We start from the raw sequence: 25,304 nt of genomic DNA on the forward strand, positions 1-25,304 counted from the left end.
TTATTGAGCAACTAGAAAGCAACTGTGTCTAAAACCTTTGCTCCAACTTTTACCTCTGCTCTCTTAAAAACGTAAAAGAATATTTATGTGGTGCGTCCTTTTTATCTGCTACCTTCACCTTAAAAAACAAATTAAGGCTTGCTGCTGGCACTTTATTGAGGGAGACAACAGACGCAGTAGGTTTGGAACCCTGGATACTTTGAGAGATCCAAGTTCTGAGGCTTTTGTCTTCAGTTGTCAAGTTGTGGCTAGTTCCCATCCACCACCAGTAGACCAGCTTTTTCTGACTTGTGCTCTGTCCTTGAACAACCTACTAGTATAGGTAGCTTGTGGATAGTGTAGGGTGACCAGCTGTCCCAGTTTTACCTCTGAAATTTCTGTGTTCCAGAAAACCTTGGTCTGTACAGACAGAAAACTGGGATGTTTGTGGTTTGTAGCAGTTGTGGAGGGAGGATGAGAAGCCACTTAAAGATGAGAGACAAACGTGCTTTAGGGTGTTCTGTGTCTGGGTTTGAATCCTGGCTCCACCACCATCTATATACCCTGTTTTTCACCTTCAGTAGATCACTTTGCCTCCCTGGTCTTGTGGATAGCTCTGCAAAAGCAGAGATGTTTCTGTTAGAGGCATGTACTTGGCTTCCATCTTTCCATTTATTGGCCCCTTCAGATGTTACTCACTAGACATGGAGAGAACAAGGACAGCTGGGTGCTGAAGATGCAAACTGAAGGCTCCTGGTTCTCACTCTCCCTGAGCTCAGAGCATAGCGCCATCTGTGTCACCACAGTTGCAGTGGAGCCTCTGCAGCAGTGGGCTTCCAAGACTTTCTGCTTGGGTAGGCCACATTCAGGGCTCCTTAACTGAGAGCAGCCTCTCTTGCTAGGAGACAGCAGACCGAGCTTCCTAAGGACACCCTTTCAGGCTGGAAGAATCAGCTCTTGACCCGTCAGATTTTGAAAACTGCGAATTTTGTTCTCTTTAAATCTCATTTCTACATTTGGAGTCCCAGCTCTGCCCCTCAAGCAAGTTACCACTTCTTCTTGGGCCTTAGTTTATCTGTAAAATAAGGATCCTAGTGATTCCCACCTCCTGAGTTGTTAGGAAGCTTCAATGAGTTGTTAGGAAGCTTCAATGAGGTCGTTCCTGTTAAGCATTTAGCAGTCTGCCAGCCATGTGGTAAAGAACAAATGGAAGGAATGAAATGATTCCATTTTCCATGTGTCCCTGAGGGTGTCAGGCCAGCTCTTCTTTACCTTTTGCCCAGACTCCAAGCACCTTAGATAGAGGAGCCATATCTCATTGTATTTGTCTATGTGTCTATACCCAGCCCCTGCCTAGATATTAGGCACTTAATAGTATTGGTTTATGAGCTGCTGCTGCTGCTGCTGCTGCTGCTATGACCTATCTTCCACGATTAATAAGGGTAAGATAAGAAAATGTATTTGCAAGCACACTGTAAGTTGAAAGTCCTAACACTCAGTATGTCCCCCCACTAAGATATTTATCATAGTGCATCATTATTTGTTCAGTATCTTCTCTGCTCACTAGTCTGTGCACTTCTCCAAAGCAGAGGCTACATCTTCTCTAAATCCCACTCCAACGCTGGTACAGTGCCCTGCACCCAGTAGATGCTACTCAGGCAGTTTAATTGAATGCAAATGACGTACGGATATAAGGAATTGTGAAACTGCTCTTAGGGGAGCAAGAGAGAGCTGGTGAACATACAGTGGTTCTTCTTTCCTTCCTGGTGCTACCTCTGCAGAGGTAGACACTCAACTACTAAAAACTTCTTCCCAGGGGAATTAGGAGATAGGGAAAAAGAGGAGGGGCAGGAATAACAGTTTCATTATCGGAGTAATCCTCTAGAAGATAGCAGGGAGGCACAGCTTCCCAAGCTCCTGGTTGGAATTAATGTGATCGCCCTGTAACTTTGTTGTTACCATTCTGATCCTCATGAACTGAAAACTGCTGAAGTGTTTGGCCTCCTGCAGGTGCACTGGCTGCAGAGTCCTGCCAACTTGGTAGATATTAGGGTTCCTCTCCCATGAATGGGCTGTTGAGGCCAGTATTTTGAGGTTCTGGGCTTGGTTGGTTAATATGGGAAGATAAGAAGTACCTAAGTGAGATCCTTTCTGCTCTGACTCCCCAGGGGGGTCTTCTGTCAGAAGCTCCTCTTTGGCACCTCATTGGCTTAAATGAATCTGCCAGTGTGCAGGGCCATTGTTACAACAGCTGCTGATGGTGCTGAGAAAGGGCCCATGCAGAGTCATGTTCTAAGATTGGCTCTTGAAAGTCCCTCTTCTTGGTCTTGAGGAGGTGTGGCCGATGGACTAGTGACTCTGGAGAGGTATGTTTATCATAGGTCCAGTCCGTTGTGTCCTTGATGCCCATGCCTTTCAGGGATCTCCCCTTTGTGCTTAGAGCTGAGACTGCCTTATTCTTCCTCTCTGGGAGGGTACAACTGAGGGTGAGCACAGATTAGTTCCATTTCACTAGGGGTGAGGAAGCCAGCAGCAAGAGAGCTTGAAGAGCAAGCTGCAGTGGGGAAACCCAAAGGCCAGGTTTTCAGAGAATCTACTGGGGATGCCAACTTGGTGCTGGTCAGAGCAGGAGCTGAAGTGCTTACTATTTTATAATAAATACTAATGAAATTCTAGATCTATAATAACATTTAGATATCTAAAACAAACCATGTGCTTGTAAAAAAGTGGAAAGAGATCAACTTTAAGCCATAAATTCTTGGTAATAGAGGGGTTTTTTTCTATTTATGTTTGATAGATATTTTTGTTTCCAGAGGAATGTCAACTCCTAATTTCATAATGTATCATGGGCTTAAGAAAATTGAATTTAATAAAAGCCAGAGATGAATGGCATCCTTAAAGGTCCCAACACTTGTCTTTATTAGCAGGACAAACTGCAGGTCTCCAAACACTGCTTCTCTCCAAATGAAAGTTTAAATGAAAAGTACAGTTGTGTCACAGGTTAAATTTCATTGCGGGCCCAGCTAACATTGTTAGTGAGGAACTGGCTGTATTTGTTCTTTAGACACCAGGGCAGCCAAACTCACCAGGCAGTGGAGCTCCTATTGGGGAAGTGCTGCTTTTACATAGTGGGAGAAGCAGGATATATCAGAAATTCGGGTGTCAGATGATTCCCACTTCAGTTAGTGCTTGGAAATCTTGGATATCTGGTTTTTCAGGGGGCCCGATATCTATCTATCTATCTATCTATCTATCTATCTATCTATCTATCTATCTATCTATCATGTGTGTGCGCGTGTGCATGCGTGCATATGTGCCTCCATTTTATTTTTCAGCACAAAATTGTCCATCAGGTCTGCTAAGGAGTGCTTTGTGAGGAGTGAGAGGGGCCCAGGGAATTGGGGGATAAGCCCCCCCTTCAAGTTGCAAGGAAAGGTATCACCTACTCTAATCAAAGCTGGGGCCTCCTTGCCATGCCCCCTCTGGCTCAGCCTTGTTACCCTTCCTATCTCTGGGGGCTCCTGTCAGCTTCCCCATTTTGGGGGATCAGCTGGGGAGACCATGCAACCAGAACCTTTGGATTTTTCTGCCTTGATTTGGTCTTCCATCCTGCTTTAATGTGTTGGATAAAAACAGATGCTTTAAAAACAAGCCCAATAGTCATTCATAGGTGTGTTTGAGGGAGGGGCTACCTGGCTGCCCTGGGATGTCAAGGACATTGGCTGTTTCTCCTGTCTTCCCACTCGTCCACATCCTGCACGTGGTCAGGTGTCAACAGCTTCTGTGCTGTTTCTCCAGGCTGTCCCTGGAAAGAACCAGTTTGCCTTGATTTTAGTGGTACTAGAAAGGTCCCTTCCAGATCTGGGGACCTGGGGTAGGGATGCTACTGGAGCCGACTGCTGGGGCCACAGAGTGGGTAAAGCCCCCCTTCTCTCTCTGCAGTGGAGGCCTTTTCCACATGCTAATTTTACTCGGAGGATTTTGCTTTTATTTATTTTTTTTATTATTTCCTATTTGTCTCTTCCAGATGTTTTCAGGGCAGTTTTTTTGTGTTGTAAACTAATTCCATTCATGTTTTAAAAATTTATGAAAGCGCTAATAAAAATGTCAAAGTGGTAAAAATGTTAGCTTTTCCTCTGCTTTGATTAAATTTTGCAAACTGTTTTTGAATATTAAAAAGCAATAATTTTTTTTATTCTCTCTCCTCGCTTTCCCTTTTCTCTCTGGTGTGTGTGTGCTCTCCTGCCCTCTCCCTCTCCCCCCTCTGGTGCATTCCTCCCTTCCCAGGAGCGATGTAGGAGGCATACTGCACAGCCAGCGTTCTGCAAGCCTGTTTGCACACCAGGACCTTGGTGCTGTGCATCTCTATTAAATAACGGAGACAAATTAATCTTAGAGACACCAAACAAATTGTCACTCCTCCTCCTTCTCTTCCATTACGTTCCAGTGGACTGGGAAGGGCTGGCTAAGTGATTGGGGGGAGCAGCCTGGGGGAGGGTGTACTGCCTGAAAGAAAGGTGGGAGGCACTAGCTCCTATTACTCTTACTCATTTTGCTTCTTCTCTTTAGTATCCCCTTTGGCTTTATTTATTATTTATCCTTTTTTTTTGGAAAACGAATGAAGAAACTCATCGGTTCTGCTTAAACTTTCAATGCAGAAGGCTCTGATTGGTCTTATGGCTGGTTGTCTAGGTGACTGGAGATCCAGGCCATTCAGGGCAGAAGGCTGAGCAAGGGGAAGGGGCGGGGCTACTTTTATGGGCTCCAGTGAAGGCTTCTGGCAGAGAACCAGTTGGGGTAACTGGGGCAGCTTATACTACTGTCTTCTTTCTCCTTTCCAGAGATGGTGGGGATCTAGTCTTGTCACCTGTGAAGGTAGTAACAGCGGGAAGGTTAGGGTTAGAGCTAAGCTGGCACCATCTTACTCAGTCTTGGGTCTGGCTTGGCAGGAGCTAATGAGTCCAAAACACTGTGTCATTCTTGACTCTGAGTTACTTGAAATGGTTGGTTAGAAAAAATCGTATTCTTTTTCTTTGTCTTTGCCATTCCAGGAAATCATCGAGTTCCCCATCCTGAAGCTAAATGGCCGGACCATGGAGATTGAGTCTACCTTTCACATGTATGTCCAGCCTGTAGTCCATCCACAGCTTACTCCCTTCTGTACAGAGGTAAGGGCCCTGGAGCTGGGCAGCACGGGCTGCTGGGACAGGAGCCTTTGGGTCACTGGTGCACCATACATGCCACTTTGGGACAGCTTTAGTCCTCCTAGTGGTTACAGCAGGTGTGCACTGGACCCAGCAGTTGGCCTTTTACAAAGTCTGTCACTCCGCTTGCACCACTGTGGTCACGGGGGACCCAAGGAGAAATAGCACAATCTGTCCCAGCTTTCCCAGTGTTTTCCCTTCCTTATAGTCCCTGCCCCTCCTGGTGACCAGGCACTTGGAGTGGTGCACCACTGCAGGGTGGTGGTTCTGGGAGTCAGCTTCTTTTCAGTTCCATTTCCCTTGGGGCCTCCTGATGAGAGGTGAAGATTGCAACTTCTTGGAAGGACAGGTTATGTCGGGCTCTCTTAGCTTCTGGTGAGGTTTTCCTGTCCTTGAGCAAAGCGGCCCTGTGTGAAGCATTGATTGAGTTTGTAGGAAGCACAGCTCCATCGTTGAAGAAAGAGAGGGCAGGCCAAGTGGGGTATGAGGCTGAAACGTCCTTATCCTTATCCTGTGCAGGTGTTGTACTTGGCCAGCCAGCAGGTTATTATTGGCCCCATTTTACAGATTGTGAAATTGGGCTGAGATCTTGATGCTTGCTAGGGGGCTCAGAAGAGCTAATGGAAGCAAGGAGGTGCCCCTGAAGAGGTCTTACTCTTGCGACCCTCTGTAACTGCCTTCCCCCATGACCTATCATGTTAGGTACTCTGGTAGCCACAGGCTGTGGTGGAATCATAGACCAAGTATGTGTGGTAGTAGAAGTCATGGGAAAACATGAGTGTTTCTGGAATGTTTTTAAGAATTTGGGGCTAGAGTACATTTGAGACTTCGTGCTGTCATTTAGAGATCTTTCTGCATATGAGTGAAACATGAGAGAGAAGTTCTTGAATGATCCCAAAAAGATTGTCTTGGCGTGGGGAATGCCTGCCTGCCACTGGTGGGAGGGCCCCGTGGGCTCTGAGGCTGCCTTAAGCTTAGATACGAAGTTTCAGGGGTCACTCCTGAGCTTGATGCCAGTGTTTGCCACCCAACCCACACAGGCCTTTAGGTGCAGGAATCCATCTGCCAAGGTGTGTAGTCTCTCACCTCCTTCATTGTTCCCACTAATGTTGAGATTCCTGCTCCCTCTGGGATCTACCCTTTTCCCCCCTTGCCCCTGGACATCACCTGTACCACCAGGGGGCGCTGATCTGCTCTTTTTGCCCCTTGTGGGGAAAAAATCACCACTTTAATGGTGAAAATCGCCTTGTGGAAAGGGAAGACTTTCCTAACTTAAGCCAGCCAGTTACCTGAGCTTCCACTGGACTGAAAATGGAGTATCCTCTTGTGCTTCTCTTCCTCTTTGTGAGTGGATTCCCCTCCTGGGGGCTCCAGCTGCAGCTAAGCTGCGTTTGGGAAAGGTTGCTAGTAGCTATTTAGGGATGGAACTCAGCCCCGGGCAGGGGTGATGCTTGAGAGTATTGGGGAAAAGGGATCTTTTTGAGGTCAGGGCTGCTGTTGCTGTTGCTCTGGGAGAGGGGAGGAGAGATTGTGAGACTGTGATGAGAGCTATATTTCTTTTTTCTGGAAAGTTTCACTCCAGGAACACATACATAATTTGGAGGGCAGGCGACATGGTGGGGTTGGGACTGTTGTCCTGAAGCCTTATCTGAAAGTGAAGATGTAACTGTGGCACCTAGGGTGCCGTTTCACCTCAGGCTTCCAGAGCCCCCAACTCTCCCTGCCTTTTTGTCCAGCCTCACATCTCCCTGCTTCATGCCCCGTCACTTCCCTCACCTAAGGTTGCCCCCTCCCAGTCTGCCTGTGCCACATGATACTCTTGCCTAGATGCTGCTCCCACTCTCCTCCCCCCACCCCTACTTGTCCTCTAGGACTTGCTCAGGGTCACCTTCTCTGAGGAGCTTTCCCTGAACCCCTGGCTGGTCCCACCACCCAAAGCACTGATCAGATGCATTATACTGTATTTATTTAGATGTCTCCTCACTAGACTGTGAGTTCCTTGAGGGCAGAAACTAGATCTTATCCATCTCTGGCCCATCATTAGGGCCTGGTGTCAAGTAAATGCTTAAGACGTGTTCCTTAAATGAATGAGTATTGTCAAAGAGTATCCAACAATACCTTGTTGCCCACTGCCCTACCCCTGCCCCCCACCCCCAAGTAACTGTCCTGCTGACACGTTCTTTTGAGTAAGTGAACTCTTCTCAGATCATCTAAATATTATCCTGTCTCCATATCAGATGGAGTTGTAATGTCAAGAGAGGCATGGACACAGGATGGGGGCCTGTGGCCCCCACAGTGGTGGGACCTTGTCCAGTGTGGCAGTAGCTGCCTTTGGGGTAGAGATAGAGATCATCATAGTCAGAGAGAATCTTTCCCTGGTGCAAGGAACAACCCAAAACCTCTGGGTTGTGCCTAAGCAGCTCCTCTAGTAGAATTTTCTGTTGTGCACAAGCAGTTCTTAAGAACCCTGGCCTGTGTGCGTGTGTATGCATGCACGCACGTGCACCTCTGTGCACACACAGGACACCTGAGTACCTATATAAGCACATGATTGTGTGGGGAGAGACAGGCTCAGTTCTGGGCAGCAAGAAGAGGGATTCTGTGTCTGCAGCCCACATACAGACACTCTTACCGCTCTGTGTAATGGACATGTTGTTAGCCTTCTTGAGATCTCTCTTAGTTCCAGTTGACAGTCTGCCTGGAGACTCGTTTCTGACAGAGACGGGATGGGATAAGTTTCATCCCTTCCAAGCCCTTTCCCTACCACCTCTAGAGTCTACTCCAACCCGTCAGATCTCTGCCTGTAGCAGCTGGGCTGCTGCACAGTCCCTGACCATGTGTAGTCTTTTTTTGTTGTTGTTGTCACTGTCTTGAAAAAAACTAGGAAAAAAAATTTACCAATTTTGCTAAATGCCAGTAAAAGGCTTTGTCTTGCACCTGTACTTATAAAGGGTGAGATTTATTGGTCTCTTTGAGGAGAAAGAGTGGGTCTGATTATCAGATTGCACACCAGAGACAAGTGCTTATGTAATCAACAAACTGTCTTGGTGTCAGAATACGATTGTGTTGGAGATAAACTGTGAAAGGAGAAAGCGCTGGATGCTGACATGCTATTGGCATTGAGTGTCCTGGGCTGCTTCCTGTAGTTGCTAGTGTTTATGATGAAGCCAGCTCGTCCCTGGACAAAGCCCTTGTGTGGGCAGGGGATCTTAGTAACCAGTCATGTTATCAGTCCGGGTCAAAAGCCTCTCGCCTTGTGGTTTCCGAGTCTGGAGAAGCGGGAGTTAATCTGTAATCCCTTGGTGAAAGGAGCCACAGAGCACACATTAATTCTTCCTCTCACCTCTCCAGCTTTAAGTGGTTAAGGTCTTTGAGCTCTGTTTAGCCTGTGAGCCCTGGTTCTCAGCTTAATAATACTTGGCTTTGCTCTAGTACCTTTCATTGTGAGGATGTGAAAGCTTTTTACAAATATATATTAACCCAAGTGGGATTGGGTTTAAACTGCAGCATGAAGGATTTAAGTTATGCCTAAGGTAGAACTTTCCAGTATTTATTTTTTTTGATTGGCTCTCTCTTTCATGGCTTCTTGTGTAAGTCTTAGAGACATCTTATAAGTTGTCAGTACCAGGTAAAAGGACTCATTCTTTTTTTTTCTTTTTTAAAGATTTTTTTTTTTTAATTTATTCATGAGAGACACACACAGAGAGAGGCAGAGATATAGGCAGAGGGAGAAGCAGGCTCCATGCAGGGAGCCCAACATGGGACTCGATCCCCGGTCTCTAGGATCACACCCTGGGCAGAAGGCCGCGCTAAACTGCTGAGCCACCGGGGCTGCCCCAAGGACTCATTTCTTAATTTCACACTCTATTCATCTAGTGCCTTGGAAGAGCCAGCAAGATGTAGTGCATCCTCTGGAAGGATTCATATGGGGAAGTAAAGCCTCCCCCTGGAAGAGTGCCTCTAGCTGAACCAATAGTTCAAGCCCCTGTGTCTCTGGCGATTGAGTTCAAGCCCTCTAGGAGCTCAGCTGTAAGCCATGTCTTGCTGAACCACAGGTGGTCTAGAAAGCATGGAGAGAGAGAGAGAGAGCTCAGGCTTGGAGAGGCTCCTCCAGGCTGGTAATTCTAGGACTGCTGACCAGTGGACAGGAGTGTGAGAAAGCCCCAGGCCCCTGGAGCCCTACCACCTACCACCTGGGTGGAAGAAGCAGGCCTCGTCTGTAGTGAGACTGTGCAGAGCAGAGCTCTAGTTTTCCTTTTTAGGGCAGTGACTTTCTTTCCCCACATTAGTGATTTTTCTGGGGCCCAGAACAGGTGCTTGTGGGATACACAGATGCTGACCTAAGGCCCATCTCCAAGGAGGGGTGTCTCTTGGCAAGGGTGCCATTGGTTTCTTCTGTGAGTGAGCCTTTCTGGAAGCCCTTCAGTGTTCAGCTCATCCGAGTGACCCTTGCTTGGTGTAGGAGTCGAGAAGTGGTAGACCTAACCTTGCCCCACAAGACTCAGACTAGATGTGAGACTGTCACACAGACCCCAGAGCTTTCTACGTAAGAGTGGCTGTAGGTTTTCCAGGATAGTCCTGACCCTAAACCCTAGCTGTAAGCTTGGGGATACGGCTTGGCCCTGGAAGAACTAAGCAGGAGAGGAGGAGGGCCAGGAAAGGCAGGGGTGGGTACAAGGGTGCTAGTCAGTCATCTGGGTGTTCACCTGGAGTCAACCACAGCCTACTCTGGACTCTAGCCCCTAAGTGCCTGAGACAAAACACAGGCACTGCTGTGCTATGACACTGCCTGCTCAGTGTGGGGCTCTGGAAGGTGTACAGGCTTTGGGTGCTGGCTGGGCTGGGCATAGAGGGGCTGCCAAGAAGAACGCAGATTCCATGAGGCAGGGATTTCATGTTTTTCCTTACGACTGGATCCCTAATTTCTGGAATGGGGCCCAGCACATTGTAGGCTGTCCATGAATAGCTGTTGACTAAATAAAGGAAGTCTTAGCACTCCAAGATTAAAGCCGCTGACTCAGAGCTCTTTCTCACCCCTCATCTGCCAGCCCCACCCCTAGCCCTCAGTGGACCAACTTTTCTTCTCTTTGGCTCAGGCCCTCCCTCTGCTGGGCAGTTCTTTGGTCTCCCAAGCAAAGAAAGGGTGTGGAGGTGCCAGCCGGGTGGGCATGCTGTGGGTTAAAGCCTTGCGAAACAACAGTGTAGTTAATCTTTCTAATTTATTTTCCTTTTAGACCATGGGAAGTCTGTAGGCAGCAGCTGTTACCCAATTAAAATACAGATTAATATAAAAACAGTTTCTGGAATATAAAATAGAGTGGCTGTGTCCTTACACTTCCTTAAAATACCACCTAATAATGACTTGATGAACTACAGAAACCCACCTAGAGGAACTCAGCGTTCTTAAAATGAAAATTTCTTCCCTAAAAGGTGTGTATTACCATTCCATGTAAGTCGCTGTGAGAAAATAACCTTCCCTCTTAGAGCCAGCGGTTCCTGTGAGTTGGGTATTTGATATTCATTAAATGTAATTATAGTTTAATTGGAGTTTAATCCCCCCCCCCAACACTTAAAAAAAAAAGAAGAAGAAATCTTTTTCTTCTGAGATCTTACTCTCTGTAGCAAGCCTGAGATCTTACTCTCTGTAGAGATAGCCAGGGGCACATTGGACATGGTGATTTCCAGCTGGGTCCAGGTCTGTGGCTAGGGGCCTCCTGCCTCAGATCCCTGAGGCAGTTTGTCTTTGTCTGTGTTCGAGGGATATTTTCACTTCAAATCAAAACAAAGCAGAGCAAAGTAACAAGCTTGTTTGAACCTAGGCCTGACCTGGGTGGAGCAGCCTGAGTCAGTTGTTCTATAGACCAGGTTCCTTTATTAGGTCTTTCGTCTGAGTTTCCCCATCAGTTAAAGGATCCTGTTTCTTGCTTGCCTAGTTCGTATTGAGGGCCCAGGTATTCAGGGTAAAGGGTGGATGCTTGTGGGGCTCCCCTGGTTCTTCACTTATGTTAGAGGAGGAAATGCTGGACATTGAGACCCAGAGAAGGGGTGGACTTGAATCCAAATGTGGCTGCCCTAAGTTCTACAGGAACTTCTGTGAAGCTTGGAGGTAAACTTTAGATTCTAATTTGTAGGGATTTATTGAGCCTATTGAATACAAGACACATAACATCTTTTTTTTCCCTACCAAAATGAAAGCTGAAATAGGTATGAAACACACCCTGCAGTCAGCATATAGATGTGTTTCTCCCTCTCGGGGCAGAATATTGTGGGGAAAGTTCACCCTGTGTCCTGGGACTTCATTCCCAAGGCTTCTGGCAAGTTCTGAGCTGAAAGCAGTGCAGGCCAGGGCCTTTCGTAGAATGAATAAGGAAAGGATCCAGTCCGGCTTTGAGACTCTGCACCCTGCTGTTCCACCTATTGGCTGTTTCTCTTTCCTTTCAGCTCACCGGGATTATTCAAGCCATGGTGGATGGTCAGCCAAGCCTGCAGCAAGTGCTGGAGGTAGGTTGAGTGACCTTTAATTCCTGACCTCTGACCTCTTCCTGCTGCCTTTTTCTCCCTCCCCTTCTGAGAATGTAGCCGTGTAATTTGACTATGATTATGGCTTGATTAGAATAACATTTGCTGTCACATCAGTGACATGCTGTTGAGAGTATCGAACCATTGATCTGTCATCTCCAGCTGTTCCCGTCAGGTTTACTGGCAAGATGTCCGAGTGCTCCCCCGAGTTCCACACAGGCCCCCACCCCCTCCTGGCCCCTGGCCCTCTGCTGGGCAGCCCAGGCAGCCTGTGCTGGGCGGGTGGGGAGGAGGGGAGCTGAGCTATGGCACTGTAGAACTAGCCCTGGGGACCGAAGGTGTTTTTGTTTAGCTTTAGTGTTGGCTTCCTGTGGCATGTGAGCACTTCATTAACTCACCCAGAACTCCCCATCGATGGCTTTTGTTTGCTGTCAGCTCCTCCAGGAGGTGCGGCTGGGCCCGCCTGCCCCACTGCAGCTTGCCACTGGATGCATTGTGCCTGTCAGGGGTGCAGAGGCTGCACTGGGTAATGATTCCTAATCAGAATAATTACAACAATTGCCCATGTGAAGGAAATCAAATTAAAGGCTTTAGAACCCTTGGCAGAGACCACACTTCTAGGATGTTCTCCTCAGGGAGCTGGAAAAGGTTAAGACGCTGCTTCTTATGCTCCAGCCTGAGGGAATAAGGATGGGCTGGGCTTGGCCTCAGTTTGGCTCCCACCCCTTTTGGCCTGGGGGTTTGCATTGAGGGAGAGGATCCCTCTCTCCCTCCCTCCTCTCTAGGGGGAGGGGAGAAGAGAAAAAAGCCTGTGGATCTCATTAGGTGCTTTATTTATCTTTAAGACTAGTAAACCCAAAGCTCAGTTCCTATCAAAGCACAGGAGAAAGCAGAGTATGGGGGGGATAGCAGGACACATCTGCATTGCTGGTATTCAGCCTAGAGGAGGTTGGGTGGTGGCAGGGAGAGGGAGGAAGGTCTCTTTATATAGCCAAGAGGCCCTGTCCCATGGGAGAGAGAAATGCAGACTGAATTTCCTGGGGTTCCCCAGGATGGGGTCAGGTTTAAGCTCACCCAGTGGCAGGTATGCTCCCTAGGTTCTGTGACTGGTCAAATTCTGGATAGGGTTAGTGTTAGGGTACCTGCAATAGGTTGGAAGAAGAGAAGATGAGCTCTGAGGTGTCTCCCAGTCCTACTGACCCTCTTTTTTTGAGGGGAAATTCACTCCTATTATTGAGGGGTCTCCTCCACATTGACTGCTCCCTATAAGACTAGACTCAAGGAGAAAGAGGGGACTCATTGTTTCCTATGGCCCAGACAGGGCCTAGCCCCTGAGGGAGGCCACATAGCAGGCAACTATTCCCTGGAATGTCTCTGGCCAGGATCCTAAGAGGAAGATGCTTGCTGTAGGTCAGCATTGAACCAGAGCTTTTGAGGTTATGGGATTTTTTTTTTTTTTCCTCCTCAGTGGTACTGGTTGAGAGGGAGCGATGGTCTTGAGGAGGCTTTCTCCTGCTAACCTCAGGCCAGGCTGGAGCAGGATGCTCCAGGGATTCTGACTCTTTTTTTTTTTTTTTTGTTATTTATTTATGATAGTCACAGAGAGAGAGAGAGAGGCAGAGACATAGGCAGAGGGAGAAGCAGGCTCCATGCACCGGGAGCCCGATGTGGGATTCGATCCCGGGTCTCCAGGATCGCGCCCTGGGCCAAAGGCAGGCGCCGAACCGCTGCGCCACCCAGGGATCCCCCTGGGATTCTGACTCTTATCCATGAAGCTACTGTCTACTATTTCAGTATACTTTGTGGGTGAAGAGGAAAGGTTCCTGGCATCAGCCTGAATAGGGAGTCTGGCGAGGAGACCAGAATGGGCTCTGCTTTGTCCTATTAACCCTGAGTTGGTCATACATCTAAAAAAGCTGAATTCTTGTTCTAACCAAGGGCTTGAGCAGGTGGCCAGCTGGATTTTTGCCTGACTCATTTAGTCCAGGTAGGACCCATGCTAGATGTAGCTGGAAGGGCTAACCCAGCTGGTTGGGGGTTGTCTTGGTGATTCCTCCAACTGTTTATCCATATAAGCAGAGTAGGGAAGGAAAAGGACAGGCTTTATTCCAAATGTAGTATCACTTTCCTGGACAGGCTCATAGTACAAGGTTTTCACTAAATATCTATTGAATGAGTGAATGGCGTAGGTCCTAAGCTTCCAAGGACCTCTGTGAGTATTAAGTGCTTCTCATGGGGAAGGCCAGGTCTTGCTGATCAGGCTCCTGACAGTCCTGTCTTGCTCTCTTTTCCAAGACCACCTTGTAGGACTTGAGGCATTGGGGAGGCCAGTTGGGGCATTTACCTTGGAGATTTAACACCAGTGAGCTGGAGCAAGGTTAGCTGATATAGTAGCTCTAGGTTTGCCTTCTTTTCTTATATTAAGTCTTAGAAAGGATACATGAGTGTGAGTGTGTGCATGTCCTTCAGTGCAAGTGGGCCCTAGTGGCTGGGGAGACAAGCCATTCAGTAGCAGAAGGTCTAGAATTTAGCTTGCTGGGGAGACTCTTGAGCTGAGGGGGATTCTCCTCTGTACACACTATGAAGAGGTTCTGCACAGTCTGGCTCAAGGAGCAGCTCTGACCTCCTGGGAGGTAGGACAGCTGTAGCCTTGGAACGACCTAGGATCGTTGGCCCTACTCAAAGACTGCTTCGGCCTCGCCGTCAGGATCTCTGAGACACCCCAGGGAGCCAGCCTCTACCTGCTAGAAGTGATCTTACGCAGGATTTCAGTGGGCTCTCCATTATGTGCCCGAGTCTTCACAGTCTGGCCCACCTAGTCCCCAACGTCATTTCCTAGCCCGCCTTTCTACACATTGGACATGGGTCACACTACTCCTAACTCATATTTCAGTCAGTCAGCAGGTATCTGTTGAGAAGACACTGCTGGGGTTAGGGATTGTGACAGTGAGTTAAGACAGAAGTTCCTGCCTTCATGGTGCTCATAGTCCAGTGGGGAAGGCAGACAGTAAACACTTAATTGCTTCTTAAATACAAAATGATTGTGCCCGTGCCTGTGTCTCTGCCTATGGTATCCTTTGCTGTGCTCCATCCACCCTGTCAGGCAGACCCAACCACCAAGTCCCTAGATCGCTTGTCTTCTTTGTGAAGCCTTCCTTCCCAATTCCTTTCTCTGTAAAAGGTAGAGCTAGTCGCTTCCTCCTCTTGCTCCTATAGCATTCTGGTCACTTCTCCATGGCTGCATTTATTATATTGTATTATGATGATCTGACTTTCTCTCCTCCTCAGCCTACTGTCTGTTTTGTGGTAGCCATTTAATACATTATTATGTTTAATTCTCAAAACAACCCCATAAGGTTAGTCATCCTGCCTCATTTTATAGATGAAGGAAACTAAAGTTCAGAGAGGTTAAATGACTTTTAAATGACTTCCCATCAGTGACACAGTCAGGATATAGAAGAGCCAAGGTTAGAACCCAGATGTGTCTGACTTTCAATCCTGCATTTCTAGCTACTTTGCCATGTAGCCTTTAAAAACTAATCTGTCTGTGTGAGTGGAGTGGTTGTGATCTGCTGTACTCTCACCCCATGCCTGGGATCTTCTGAAAAATAGGCAATGCTTCCTGAATGTTTTATGATAATTCTCTCATTAAATACTGAGTTTAGTATTTGTACTTCCAATGTGAGTGCAAATAATAAGACTGATCAAAGAGATGAAAGGAAAGAAATACTAAAAGTGTGTTTAGGAGCTGTTTTATCTCTTAGTCTAGAAATTGAACTCAGCCTTCAAAAGTTTCCACCGAATTTGAATTTGAATCCTCAACCAGGAGAGGAGAAACATAAAGTCTGGGCCAGTTTATGAGCTTTCAGCGACTGAAGTGGAATGGGGTTCCAGCCCAGCAAGAGAGCTTTTTCTGCTAGACTCACAGTGAAGATAAACTTCACCATCATTTGGGGGAATAACCAAATTCATAAATTTGGTTAATAAACCTTTGGTGGGAGGGTGAAATGAATAAGTGAATGAATGAACCTGAGGATTGGAGTCCCTTCTTAGGGCCTCCTTCCAGCCTGTTCTCATGGCCAAGGGCATCCTGTGTCTGTGCTAGGCTTTGCTTTTGAGGGCCGACTTACTGGGATATGTCCTTATACCATCTGGGGCAGGCTGCTCGGCAGTGGGGCAGTGGAGAGGTTCCCTCCCCCGACTCACTCAGGCTTGTGGATCTTCCTGTAGGGATCATCCTCCTAGTGCTCCCATAGCCCTGAGCCAAGGCTGAGAGCCCAGAACAGAGCCATGGCTGGATAAGATTACAGTTTTCTCCTGCTCTGATTACAAGCAGCTTATCTGTGTTTCACTGTTGTGGCTCTTCACAGACTTGGGAAGAAAAAAAAAAAGGAAAAATCTCATCTGTTCTTGTTGTGTACTTTTCAGAGGGTCGATGAGTGGATGGCGAAAGAAGGCCTCTTAGATCCAAACGTCAAGTCAATTTTTGTCACCTGTGGCGACTGGGACTTGAAAGTCATGTGAGTATAAGAAGGACTACTTTGCTGACAGGGCTTGGAATCAGTGGGACCAGGTCTTGCCTTTTGCAGGCTTACATGTCCATGCCTACAGGGCAGCTGGGTCAGAGAGTCCCTGGATCTTTGGGGCTGCCAAGGTGAGAAGAGGACAGGGAACCCTACCTTCTGCCTCTGGAGCAGGGAGTAGATAAGTCAAGGACCCTACTGGGACTGCTATTGTTGGGGCCTTCTTGCCTTTGCCAGGTCTCACTGCTTAGGACAGCCCTTCTGGTTGTGGGCTACATATTGTTGCCCTGGAAGGGAAGAGTTAAAAGCAGATATTTTTTTTAGTGTTTACTACCCTTAATGCTTTAAAAATAGTAACGCATTTAATAAACCTTGGTACTTTTGTTCCTGTTTTATAGATAAGGGAATTAAAGCACAGAGAGGTTAAGTAACTTGCCCAAGAACACACAGAGCTAGGATTCAAACCCAGGCAACCTGGCTCCAGGGTCCTGTCTTAACCATTACGCCCTGCCTACCTTTTTATCTGGGGAACAAGACCCTGATGATTCAACTGCAAGCCCTATAGTGGGATGAGAGAGGGCTGCTTCTAGGGAGCTCCCCAGTTCCCCAGCCTCCTTGTTTCTCTTTCGTTCCCACTGGTTTTTCTCCTTTGTCTCCTGGTCCTGCCCTGCTTATAGAAGACAGAACTGGTTCCTCTGCTGGGTTGACACTTTTGCCTCTTGTCTATCCTCATGGATACCTGGCTTCAGACAGCCCCCAGGGAGCTAAAGTGGGGTGGAGGTGGTGGGGGCACTGTTTGCTAAGGATTGATAGAATCGATACCTCTGTGTTCTTTGTGACCGAAGGCAGCCGCCAGCATTCTGGGTGTGTGTGTGTGTGTGTGTGTGTGTGTGTGTGTGCTTTTGTGCATAGGTGGGGTATTGTTGGGGGGTGAGGAATAGTATCTCTGAGGTGACATTTTCTACCAAATAGGCATTGTCTTCTCACCGAGGTCCTTTTTTATGCCTTTTGGATGCTGGATGTTGAGGTGAAGTTAGGCACTCAGGTGGATGTCAAGCCTGCTCTTGGACACCACCTCCCTAGGTGACAGGAGGAAGAACAAGTCCAGATCACATAAACACACACCTCATTTCCACATCCCTCAGGTCATGTACACACGTTGACTGCATACCTCTAGGTGTGCGCACACGACTCCCAGAGCTCCAGAGGATCTCTGTGTTCTCAGCTGACACTCATGTGTCAGGGAAATTACAGAGGCTGGACCTGGAAGCAGATATGAATCAGGGGAGGATTCTATGGAGAAGGTGAGGAGGAGGAGGCTGTTGCTCTTATTTATGGCATCTTGGGCAGCTCTGAGTACTTGAATCTTCAGAGAAGGGGTTTAGGTGGAGCTCTGCAGCATATAAGAGAAGCTCTTTGGGGTGGGCAGGGTTCAGGCTGATACCCAGCACCTGGGGCTCATGTAGCCCAGTCCAGAGGCCCAGTTTCTCCAGATAGCCTTCCAGGACTTCCATTCTTCCAAGTGTTTTTCACTCTTTGGTGTGTTTGTATCCCAGATACTCACATTTCAGAATCTTCTGCATTAACTGTGAATGGCATGTCCATATGTGTGTGTATATGAAAACTTCCCTGTGCGTCCACGCGGGGACTATCTGGTCAGGCCTCCTAAGTTTGGATTTGGTTTCTCCATGAGGAGAGGGGGATTTTCAGAGTGCTGTCTTCTTTGGGTCTGGCCCATTCTGGCCTATAGCACCAGTTCACCTCAGTAGGGCTGGGACAGATTTTGTTGACTCTGGAGGCTGCTTTGCATCTTCACAAGAAATGATGTAATCAAGAAAAGGGATTGGGTCAAAACATACAGGAAAAGAAACCCCCGCCCCAATTTTTTTAAAAAAATATTTTATTCATTTATTTTAGAGAACGAGCATGAGTGGGAGGGGCAGAGGGAGAGAGAGAATCTCAAGGGGACTCCACACTGAACGCAGAGCCTGACATGGTGGCTCCATCCCAGAACTCTGAGATCACGACCTAAGCTAAAACCAAGAGTCAGATGCTTAACTGACTGAGCCACCCAGGCACCCCAAAACCAAAATTTAAAGAGCATGTACCAAATTTCATTCAGTCCTCCCAACTATCTTCCCTGGTAGAAGGTGATATCTCCCTTTATAGATAGAAAAAAAACAAAACAAAACAATTTGAAACTGAGGCCCAAATTGGTAGACTCATAGGTACACAGAATTGAATTCTAAGACCACATTGCTTCTAAAAGAGCTGGGTTGGGCAGACTTTGGTAGCCGGTTTGGGTTTGTATTGAAAAGACCAGTGAAGCTCTAAAAAAGAATATGCAGGAAGGAAGCAGGTGGCAGGTGGCAGGGGCTGGGGGGAGGAGAGCTTTGTGACTGCCTTTTAGAAGCAGGAGTCCACATAACTGCTGGGAAGGCTCTTAATTAAATGTGTAACAAAATAAAAACAGCCAGAGAAGAAACCTAAGTAGTGCTTCGTGACAGTGCACAGCTTATCGGTGTTCCTGGAACCTCTCGTCAGATGGCTCTCATCAGAGCCATCACCTTTTTATGCGTCTGGTAAAGGCTGCTGAGGAGCCTGACAAGGGTGGTGTTAAATTGACACCCGCAACTTGTTAGTATGGGGCTTACTTCTTATTTTGACATCCATTTTCAGATTTAACTAAGTCTAAGGGATTCAAATATTTTCATTTCCCACTCTAGTTTCCTGGAGCCATGGCTCCTTCTCGTTGCTGCCCTTCCCCTCTCTCCCAGCACCCACCCCCAACCAGCTTCACATCACTTTTGTTGGAAAGGGCCTGATTAGTGAGCCACTGAGAAATGGGAACTGAAGTGGCAGCAGAAATCCCACTGGTGAAGAGAAATCTGCTCAGGTCCCGACAGAATCATTTTGTGTCCATCTTTTGTCAAAGCCAGATGAGTTGATACTCTGTGGGCTTTGATGCTATAGTCACAGATCCTGCTGAGGTGGGTTTTAATTTAGTGGGCACGGATTTAATTTTCCTTCTCAACTTGTTTAAGAAATGACATGACACTTGTTATGGCTTTGGTGCTTGGTCAGCTTGCCTCCACTACCTGACCTACCCTTTCTTTGCCTTACCTCGTGGTTCTTGAAGCTCTTCATGGCATTTAGTGTTCTTTCTCCATTTTTTCCTCTTCTCTGCCTACCCAGGCAGGGAATGTCTTTGTAGAGGGGTTCCATCTTTGACATGGCAGCAGAGATCTTGCTGGAAGAAAGCAGTCTGGACATGTACTTATTTATACATGAGATTGTATTGTGTCTCCCTCTACTTGTCCTTATCACTAGATTGTGGGCACCGTTATAACCTTGGATAGTGTTTGGCACTTAGTAGTTGTTCAATAAATGTTTGTTGAATAAATGACAGCTAAGTAATGGAGTGGGCTTGTGGTATTTGTACTCAGGAAGAACGTCAGAGGATCAATGGAAGTTAGATTCAGGGAGAATGGAACAGGAGAGGAAATCTTGGGCCTTCCTGTACCAACCTGAGTGTGAGGGGTTGGAGAACTATGCTGCTAATGCCGGGTGGCTCCTGGATTTTCTCACACCAGCACTGGGTGTTGGGTCCTCCCTTCATGGTGGGTACTGGGTGAGATGGCCCACAGGCCTGGGTCGTGGAGGAGTTTGGTCCTCAGCTGGCTGAAGGCCTTTCTCAGAGATTTGTGCCTTCCAACACTGAGGGCTGGGATTGCTCTGGGGACATTTATATCATAAGAAAAATAGCATGTATCGAGCGCTTATTACTTATCATATCAGGAGCCTGCTGTGCTATTTATTTACACATCATCTCATTTAATTCTGCCACAATACTATGAAATAAATTCTTTTTATAACTTTTTTTTTTTTTTTTTTTTTTTAAATGATGAGGAAACTGGAGCCCAGGGAGGTAAGTTTGTCAAGGGAACACAACCAGTTTGTGGCAGGGATATGAACCTAGGCATTCTGACTCTAGAACCAGCGTGTTTAACCACTATGCCATCTGACCATCTGCTTCTGCCCTTCATGGCCCATGGCTTTGTGATGATAGGGGGGATGCCCTTCCCGCTTTCCTTTGTTTGCACTGAGTGGCTGACGTTCTCTGACACCCTAGGCTGCTGGTACCCCATGTGGTGTTGGTGGAGGTCTGGACTGTTACATGTATTTTGGTATGGGGGCATGGTTGGCCAGGGGGTGTGGTGAGGGATGATTTGGGGCTGCTGAGAGCCTCCTTGATGAGCTACAAATGAATGAATCCTCAGATCTGTTTTAAGGAAACCACTTCCAGTATCATTTTGGATACCTCTGTCCTATAGTATGTCTGGAAGCAGGTGGGGGACCTCATCATGTCACTAAGCTCATGAAAGCCTTACCCCTTGCCCATAGGTGTGCCAGTTGGTCCCAGCTCTGAGCTATATCACTTCTGATTAGCAGCCTGCTGGGGGAAGGGGCTTGAGTAAGAACTCCCTGGCAGTTCTGACTTGTCTCATTTCCCGATACTTTTATCTGTCACTGCAAGTGCTTGGGCTCCCCTCCTGAACTAATTAAGTTTGCATGTGTTTAGACACATTGCCAAATAGGGCTTAGCAAAGCGGAACTGAGCTACATCTCTTTCCGAGTAGGGAAGGAAGGGTAAATGAATGCTCTCCCACAAGGGCCAGGGAGAACTGTGGATGACACGGAGTGGGTGTGTGTACAGATGATAGGCATTTTGCCCTGGCCCTCCTAGGGACGTGGTGAGCTTGCAGAGCAGCCTTCTGATTGGCTGGCAGGGGCAGGTGAGGGCCCAGTCTCCAGCTCTTTTAGTGAATTGGGCATTCTGAGAGGGCCGAGGATGGATAGAGGACAGGCTTTGATGTATGATTGTTATCCCAAGCACAGGCAAAACTGAATGTCAAATTCAGGATATTACAGGGGGAGTTGGTAGGGCTGTGTGCTGTTTGCCGCCAGCCCGAACCACCTACCTAGCCCCTAGGCCTAAAACCACCTGTATGAATAACAGCGTTCAGGGTTCTCAGCGTTCTTCTAAGTCTCTGAGAAGTATGCTGGAAATGTGGACACTGTTTTGCCAGAAGACCCCAGGTTCCCCTGTTCAGTCTTGTGATCGCTATGAGATGGCCTCAGGGGGAGGTGGAGAAAAGGAGTAGTATTGTATAGAATCCCCTGACCTTAGAGGCTCACTATAGTGAGGCAGTAGCTGACAGGATGTTTTCGAGTCAGGCCAATGCCCACCTTTTCCCTAGTGCTGGGTAGCCTGAGATGTTCTGTGGCAGGATGTACTTGGATCCTGTCCAGACAGCAGATATGGGGGCATTACTATGTTGTGGACTCCTCCTCTGAAGTAGGGAGGGTGGGTATTTCCTACACAAAGTAGTTAGGAAAGCGAGCTGCCAGCTATGGTCAATCTTACAGTTTGGAGGCCAATGGGACAGCTTCCTGGACACGAAGAGGCTTTCTCAGTGGGCAAGACTGGCTTCCAGTGCACACTGAGTGGGTGTGGCGGGTGGGGAGGGTGTTCTGGAGGTTGTATAGGAATTCTGGGCCTTCGAGCTGTAGCCTAAACCCAGAGAGAACAAGAACCAGACCTTCTGCCCTCCCTTCAGCTTCCCTAGAGCCCTCTCGTCAGCAGAGGTGCATCGGGTTAGCCCCAAGAAGGCAGCTTGAGTTGATGGGGTCATGTTTCAGCTGCAGCTAATCCAAGTCACTCGATATAAATCTCTCCCTGCTGTCTCTCCCCTCCCTCCCATCCCCAACCCACAGACAGGGAAATGAATCCTGGCCCTCGCCCTGAATACATCATGGCAGGCCTGCCTCTAATGAGAGAGGGCCATTCATTGTAGGGTGAAGCTCCCTGCAGAGCCTGGGATGCCATTAATTAAAGAAGAGCCACCTGAAGCCAGTCGTGCGGTGCAGCCTGCCACGCTCAGATGGAGTGGTGGTGGGGTAGCCTCGTTAGCCTGACAGCTCCTTGGGCCGAGAGTTCTTAGGCTCTGAGGAGCGAGGGGTGCCCCGCCTCCCCCTGAGAGCTTGCAGGCCTCTGGGGCCAGCCTACTCACAGATGCATGAGACTTCCCTCTGGCACATGTCCTCGTGCCTAGCACTAGTGGTAAAGGGACTCCTGAGTGTGGGCTTGGTGCGGTTATCCATTTCCTATGGGCAGTCTCTAGGGCAGGAGCAGGTTTCTGTGGAGTCCATGGGAACTCTTAGGCCCCTGCCTGCGCCCCCTTTCCGCTCTTCTCCTTGTGGTCCTGGAGCTAAGGTTAGTAGGCAGCTCAGCTTTTATCCTTACCTCAGAGCCTGAGTTTGGGACAATTAGTCTGCTCTGGAAAGACTTTGGACCTAGAGGGGCATTGGGGAGGAGCTTTGTTGTCCGATCAATAAGTTCGGTCCCTCCTTGGCAGGTAGAGCCTCCGGTGATCCACCTTCTGGGCAGTTTTACCCAGAAGTCTTACCACTTCTGGGCTGAGTGGTAAGCCTCTAATGTTGGCCTCATCTCATCCACTAGGAAGGTGTCAAAGGGTCTAAAGCACTCCAGTGATTTTTGGAACCCCTGGAATGGAAGTTTTGCTTGGTTAAAATCCTGATAAAAGATAAAGTCATTTGTGTATTAACTCCTCAGGCTTTGAGATGTGTGTGACAATGGGAGACCCATGCTTTGGCCTGCTACAGAGCTGCTGACTGGATGGCTCTTCACTGTGTCCTGAGGCAAGTGTTGCTGCCTAAGTACGGGCCCTCGGAGTTATACTCCCCTTGACCATCTGTGAGAGTCTTATCACCTCCTCCTTGCTGGCAGGGGGGGCCGTAGGCACTGAGACCTTTGTATGGCCCAGAGTTGGAGTAGCTCAGCCAGTGTCTGCCTGGCTTGTCAGGAAGACAAATTGGTCCTGTGGCTCTTTGGGACTGTCTCTGGAAGTCTGGTTCTATCCTTTGTAGTAGTATCTGACAGGCTGCTTCAGAGAGCCTCAGAACCAGCTGGGCCATGGCTTAGCCATATGTTCCATCTCTGCTTCCCCACAGCTCACCTGGTACAGAATAGAGGCTGCTACTACCTCCTAGGTCTGGGACTTGGGTTGCACTTCTTTGTGTTTTGAGTATTTCTGGACCTTGCAAGGCCTTGGCCATTTGTTTGGGCTCCTCTGTCCTCTGGCAGCTAGAGAGTGCAAGCTGGAGGGCTTGCCCCTGAACTCCTAAGGAGAAGGAGCCACTGTTGTTCCTGGAAAATGTTTTGCTTCGGGTGAGATATTTTTGTGTTTAAAAAAAAACAAACAAACAAACTTGTGTGACTCTTGAGACCCAACTCTTTTTTTTCCCTAATATTTTTAGAAATCAAGGTATGAAACAGGCATAGTAGGGTACATAAAACATACAAACGTGAAATGCACAGCTCCATATGTTTTTATGCGAGTATGGGCCTGTGCAACCACCACCCAGATCAAGATAAAGAACCTTTTCCATCATCCTAGAAATTGCCTTGTGCCCCTCCTCAGTCAGTAATGCCCTCCGCCTGTCAGATAACCACTGTTCTGACTTCTATTACTTTTGGTTCATTTTGACTGTTCTTGACTTTGAATAAGTAGAATCATACAAAATGTACTCTTTTATGTCTGACTTCCTTTGCTCAACATAATATATGAGAGAGTCCTCCACGGTTGTTGTATATATTAGTATTCAGCCTTTTCGTTGCTGTATAGTGTTACATTATATCTCCTTAGTGTACTTTATCCCTTCTCCTTTTGTTGAACTGCATACCTTTAGCCCTTAGGTACATGTTTGTCGAATGAGTATGTGAATGTTCAGTCTGATAGGAGAATCTCCCAAGGCCTGTCAGCTTGTCCAAATCTCCCTCCTCCTTTAAAACCTAATCCCAGTCCTTTGGATATGTGGCCTTCTTGTCTCTTCTGGAATCTGCACCAGCTTCCCTCTTCTCTGAACTCCTGTGATAGGGAGAAGCTGGCCCCAGGCCTGTGGAAGTGGTCTTTGGGCCATACTGACTCATTTAGTTATTCTTTCAGTAGATGTTGATTGAATACCCACTCTGTGTCTCATACTATTCTAGGTATTGAGGATATAGCAGTGATCAAAGAGATAAACCTTTAAAACATCCTGCCTTCATGGAGTTTACATTCCAGGGCATGCAGCCAGCACTGCCCTCCGCGCTTTGGACCATGGTGCCAGAAGAATCTTGGTTTTGTTCAGGCTCCTCTGTGAGGTTCTGCAGGAGCTGGGTGGCATTGGCTCTTGCCATCTTGACAAGGCCTCTGTAGGGCATGTGGGCTTTTGTCTCCCTCTCCTGCTGCTGCTGCTTGGCAGTGAAAGGGTTTCCTCAGTATTGGTGCATCCTTTCTACTCTCCAGGAGTCTGATTCCCTCGGTGAGAGGAGAGAATTAATCTCCAACTTTCCATGCCTGTAAGGTGAGTGACCTCTGTTTTGTCAGCGCTTGCCAATCTGTCCTCTAATTCCCAGCCAGGGTAGGTAATGGAGACATTACTCTGTGCTAAAGCAAACCACTAGTTTTCCTTGTGGCGATACGGAACTGATCCAGGCACTGGGAATGATGGGGCAGTCTGTGGGGATCTCACAGGTGCACGGGCATCTGGAGACTGCAGGGGCATTGACACCTGAGCACCTTTGGTCCTGAATTGCAGTTGGCAGATTCAAGGAGGGAAGACGCCCTGCCATCCTATTCTCTTTAACCACCACCTACGCCTATGGGGCAGTTGCCTCAGTTTGGTCTAAAATAGGTTTCCAGTTGTTGGGCTTCTAAGAGCACATGGGAGGCTGCAAACACCCCAGTGAGGAAGAGGAGTCCAGAAGTATGGATCTTAGAAGATGAAGGCTGGGGAACTCCAGGCGTAGTGGCCTGTGCCTGAATGATCTGTGGACTTTGGAGGCTTAGCTCAGTAGGGCTTGGGAAAGATGGCTGTGAGTGGGTGGGATAAATTTTCAGTGTCCCTGGCTAAAGGGTGACATACTCAGACTTGATAGTTCTGTAAAACTGTTTCTTCCAAAGCCTGCAAGGATGTTGGTTTGGGGAAGAAAGCCAGCCGCCCAGAGAATCCC

At 47.9% G+C, this 25,304-nt stretch overlaps 1 protein-coding gene across 9 annotated transcripts in view; it reads left to right on the top strand.

Moving 5' to 3' along the window:
* ERI3 (ERI1 exoribonuclease family member 3) overlaps positions 1 to 25,304 on the top strand; it is a 126,826-nt gene that overhangs the window by 28,308 nt on the left and 73,214 nt on the right. For all 9 annotated transcript variants that reach the window (XM_025992004.2, XM_025992002.2, XM_025992005.2 and 6 more), the window contains 3 exons: positions 5,031 to 5,147; positions 11,625 to 11,684; positions 16,131 to 16,222. In XM_025992004.2, coding sequence (XP_025847789.1) covers positions 5,073 to 5,147; positions 11,625 to 11,684; positions 16,131 to 16,222 — 227 coding nt within the window. In that variant the 5' untranslated portion in view covers positions 5,031 to 5,072. The remainder of the gene's footprint in view (positions 1 to 5,030; positions 5,148 to 11,624; positions 11,685 to 16,130; positions 16,223 to 25,304) is intronic.

This window comes from Vulpes vulpes, chromosome 10, assembly GCF_048418805.1.
Source record: "Vulpes vulpes isolate BD-2025 chromosome 10, VulVul3, whole genome shotgun sequence".
Lineage (NCBI taxonomy): Eukaryota > Metazoa > Chordata > Mammalia > Carnivora > Canidae > Vulpes > Vulpes vulpes.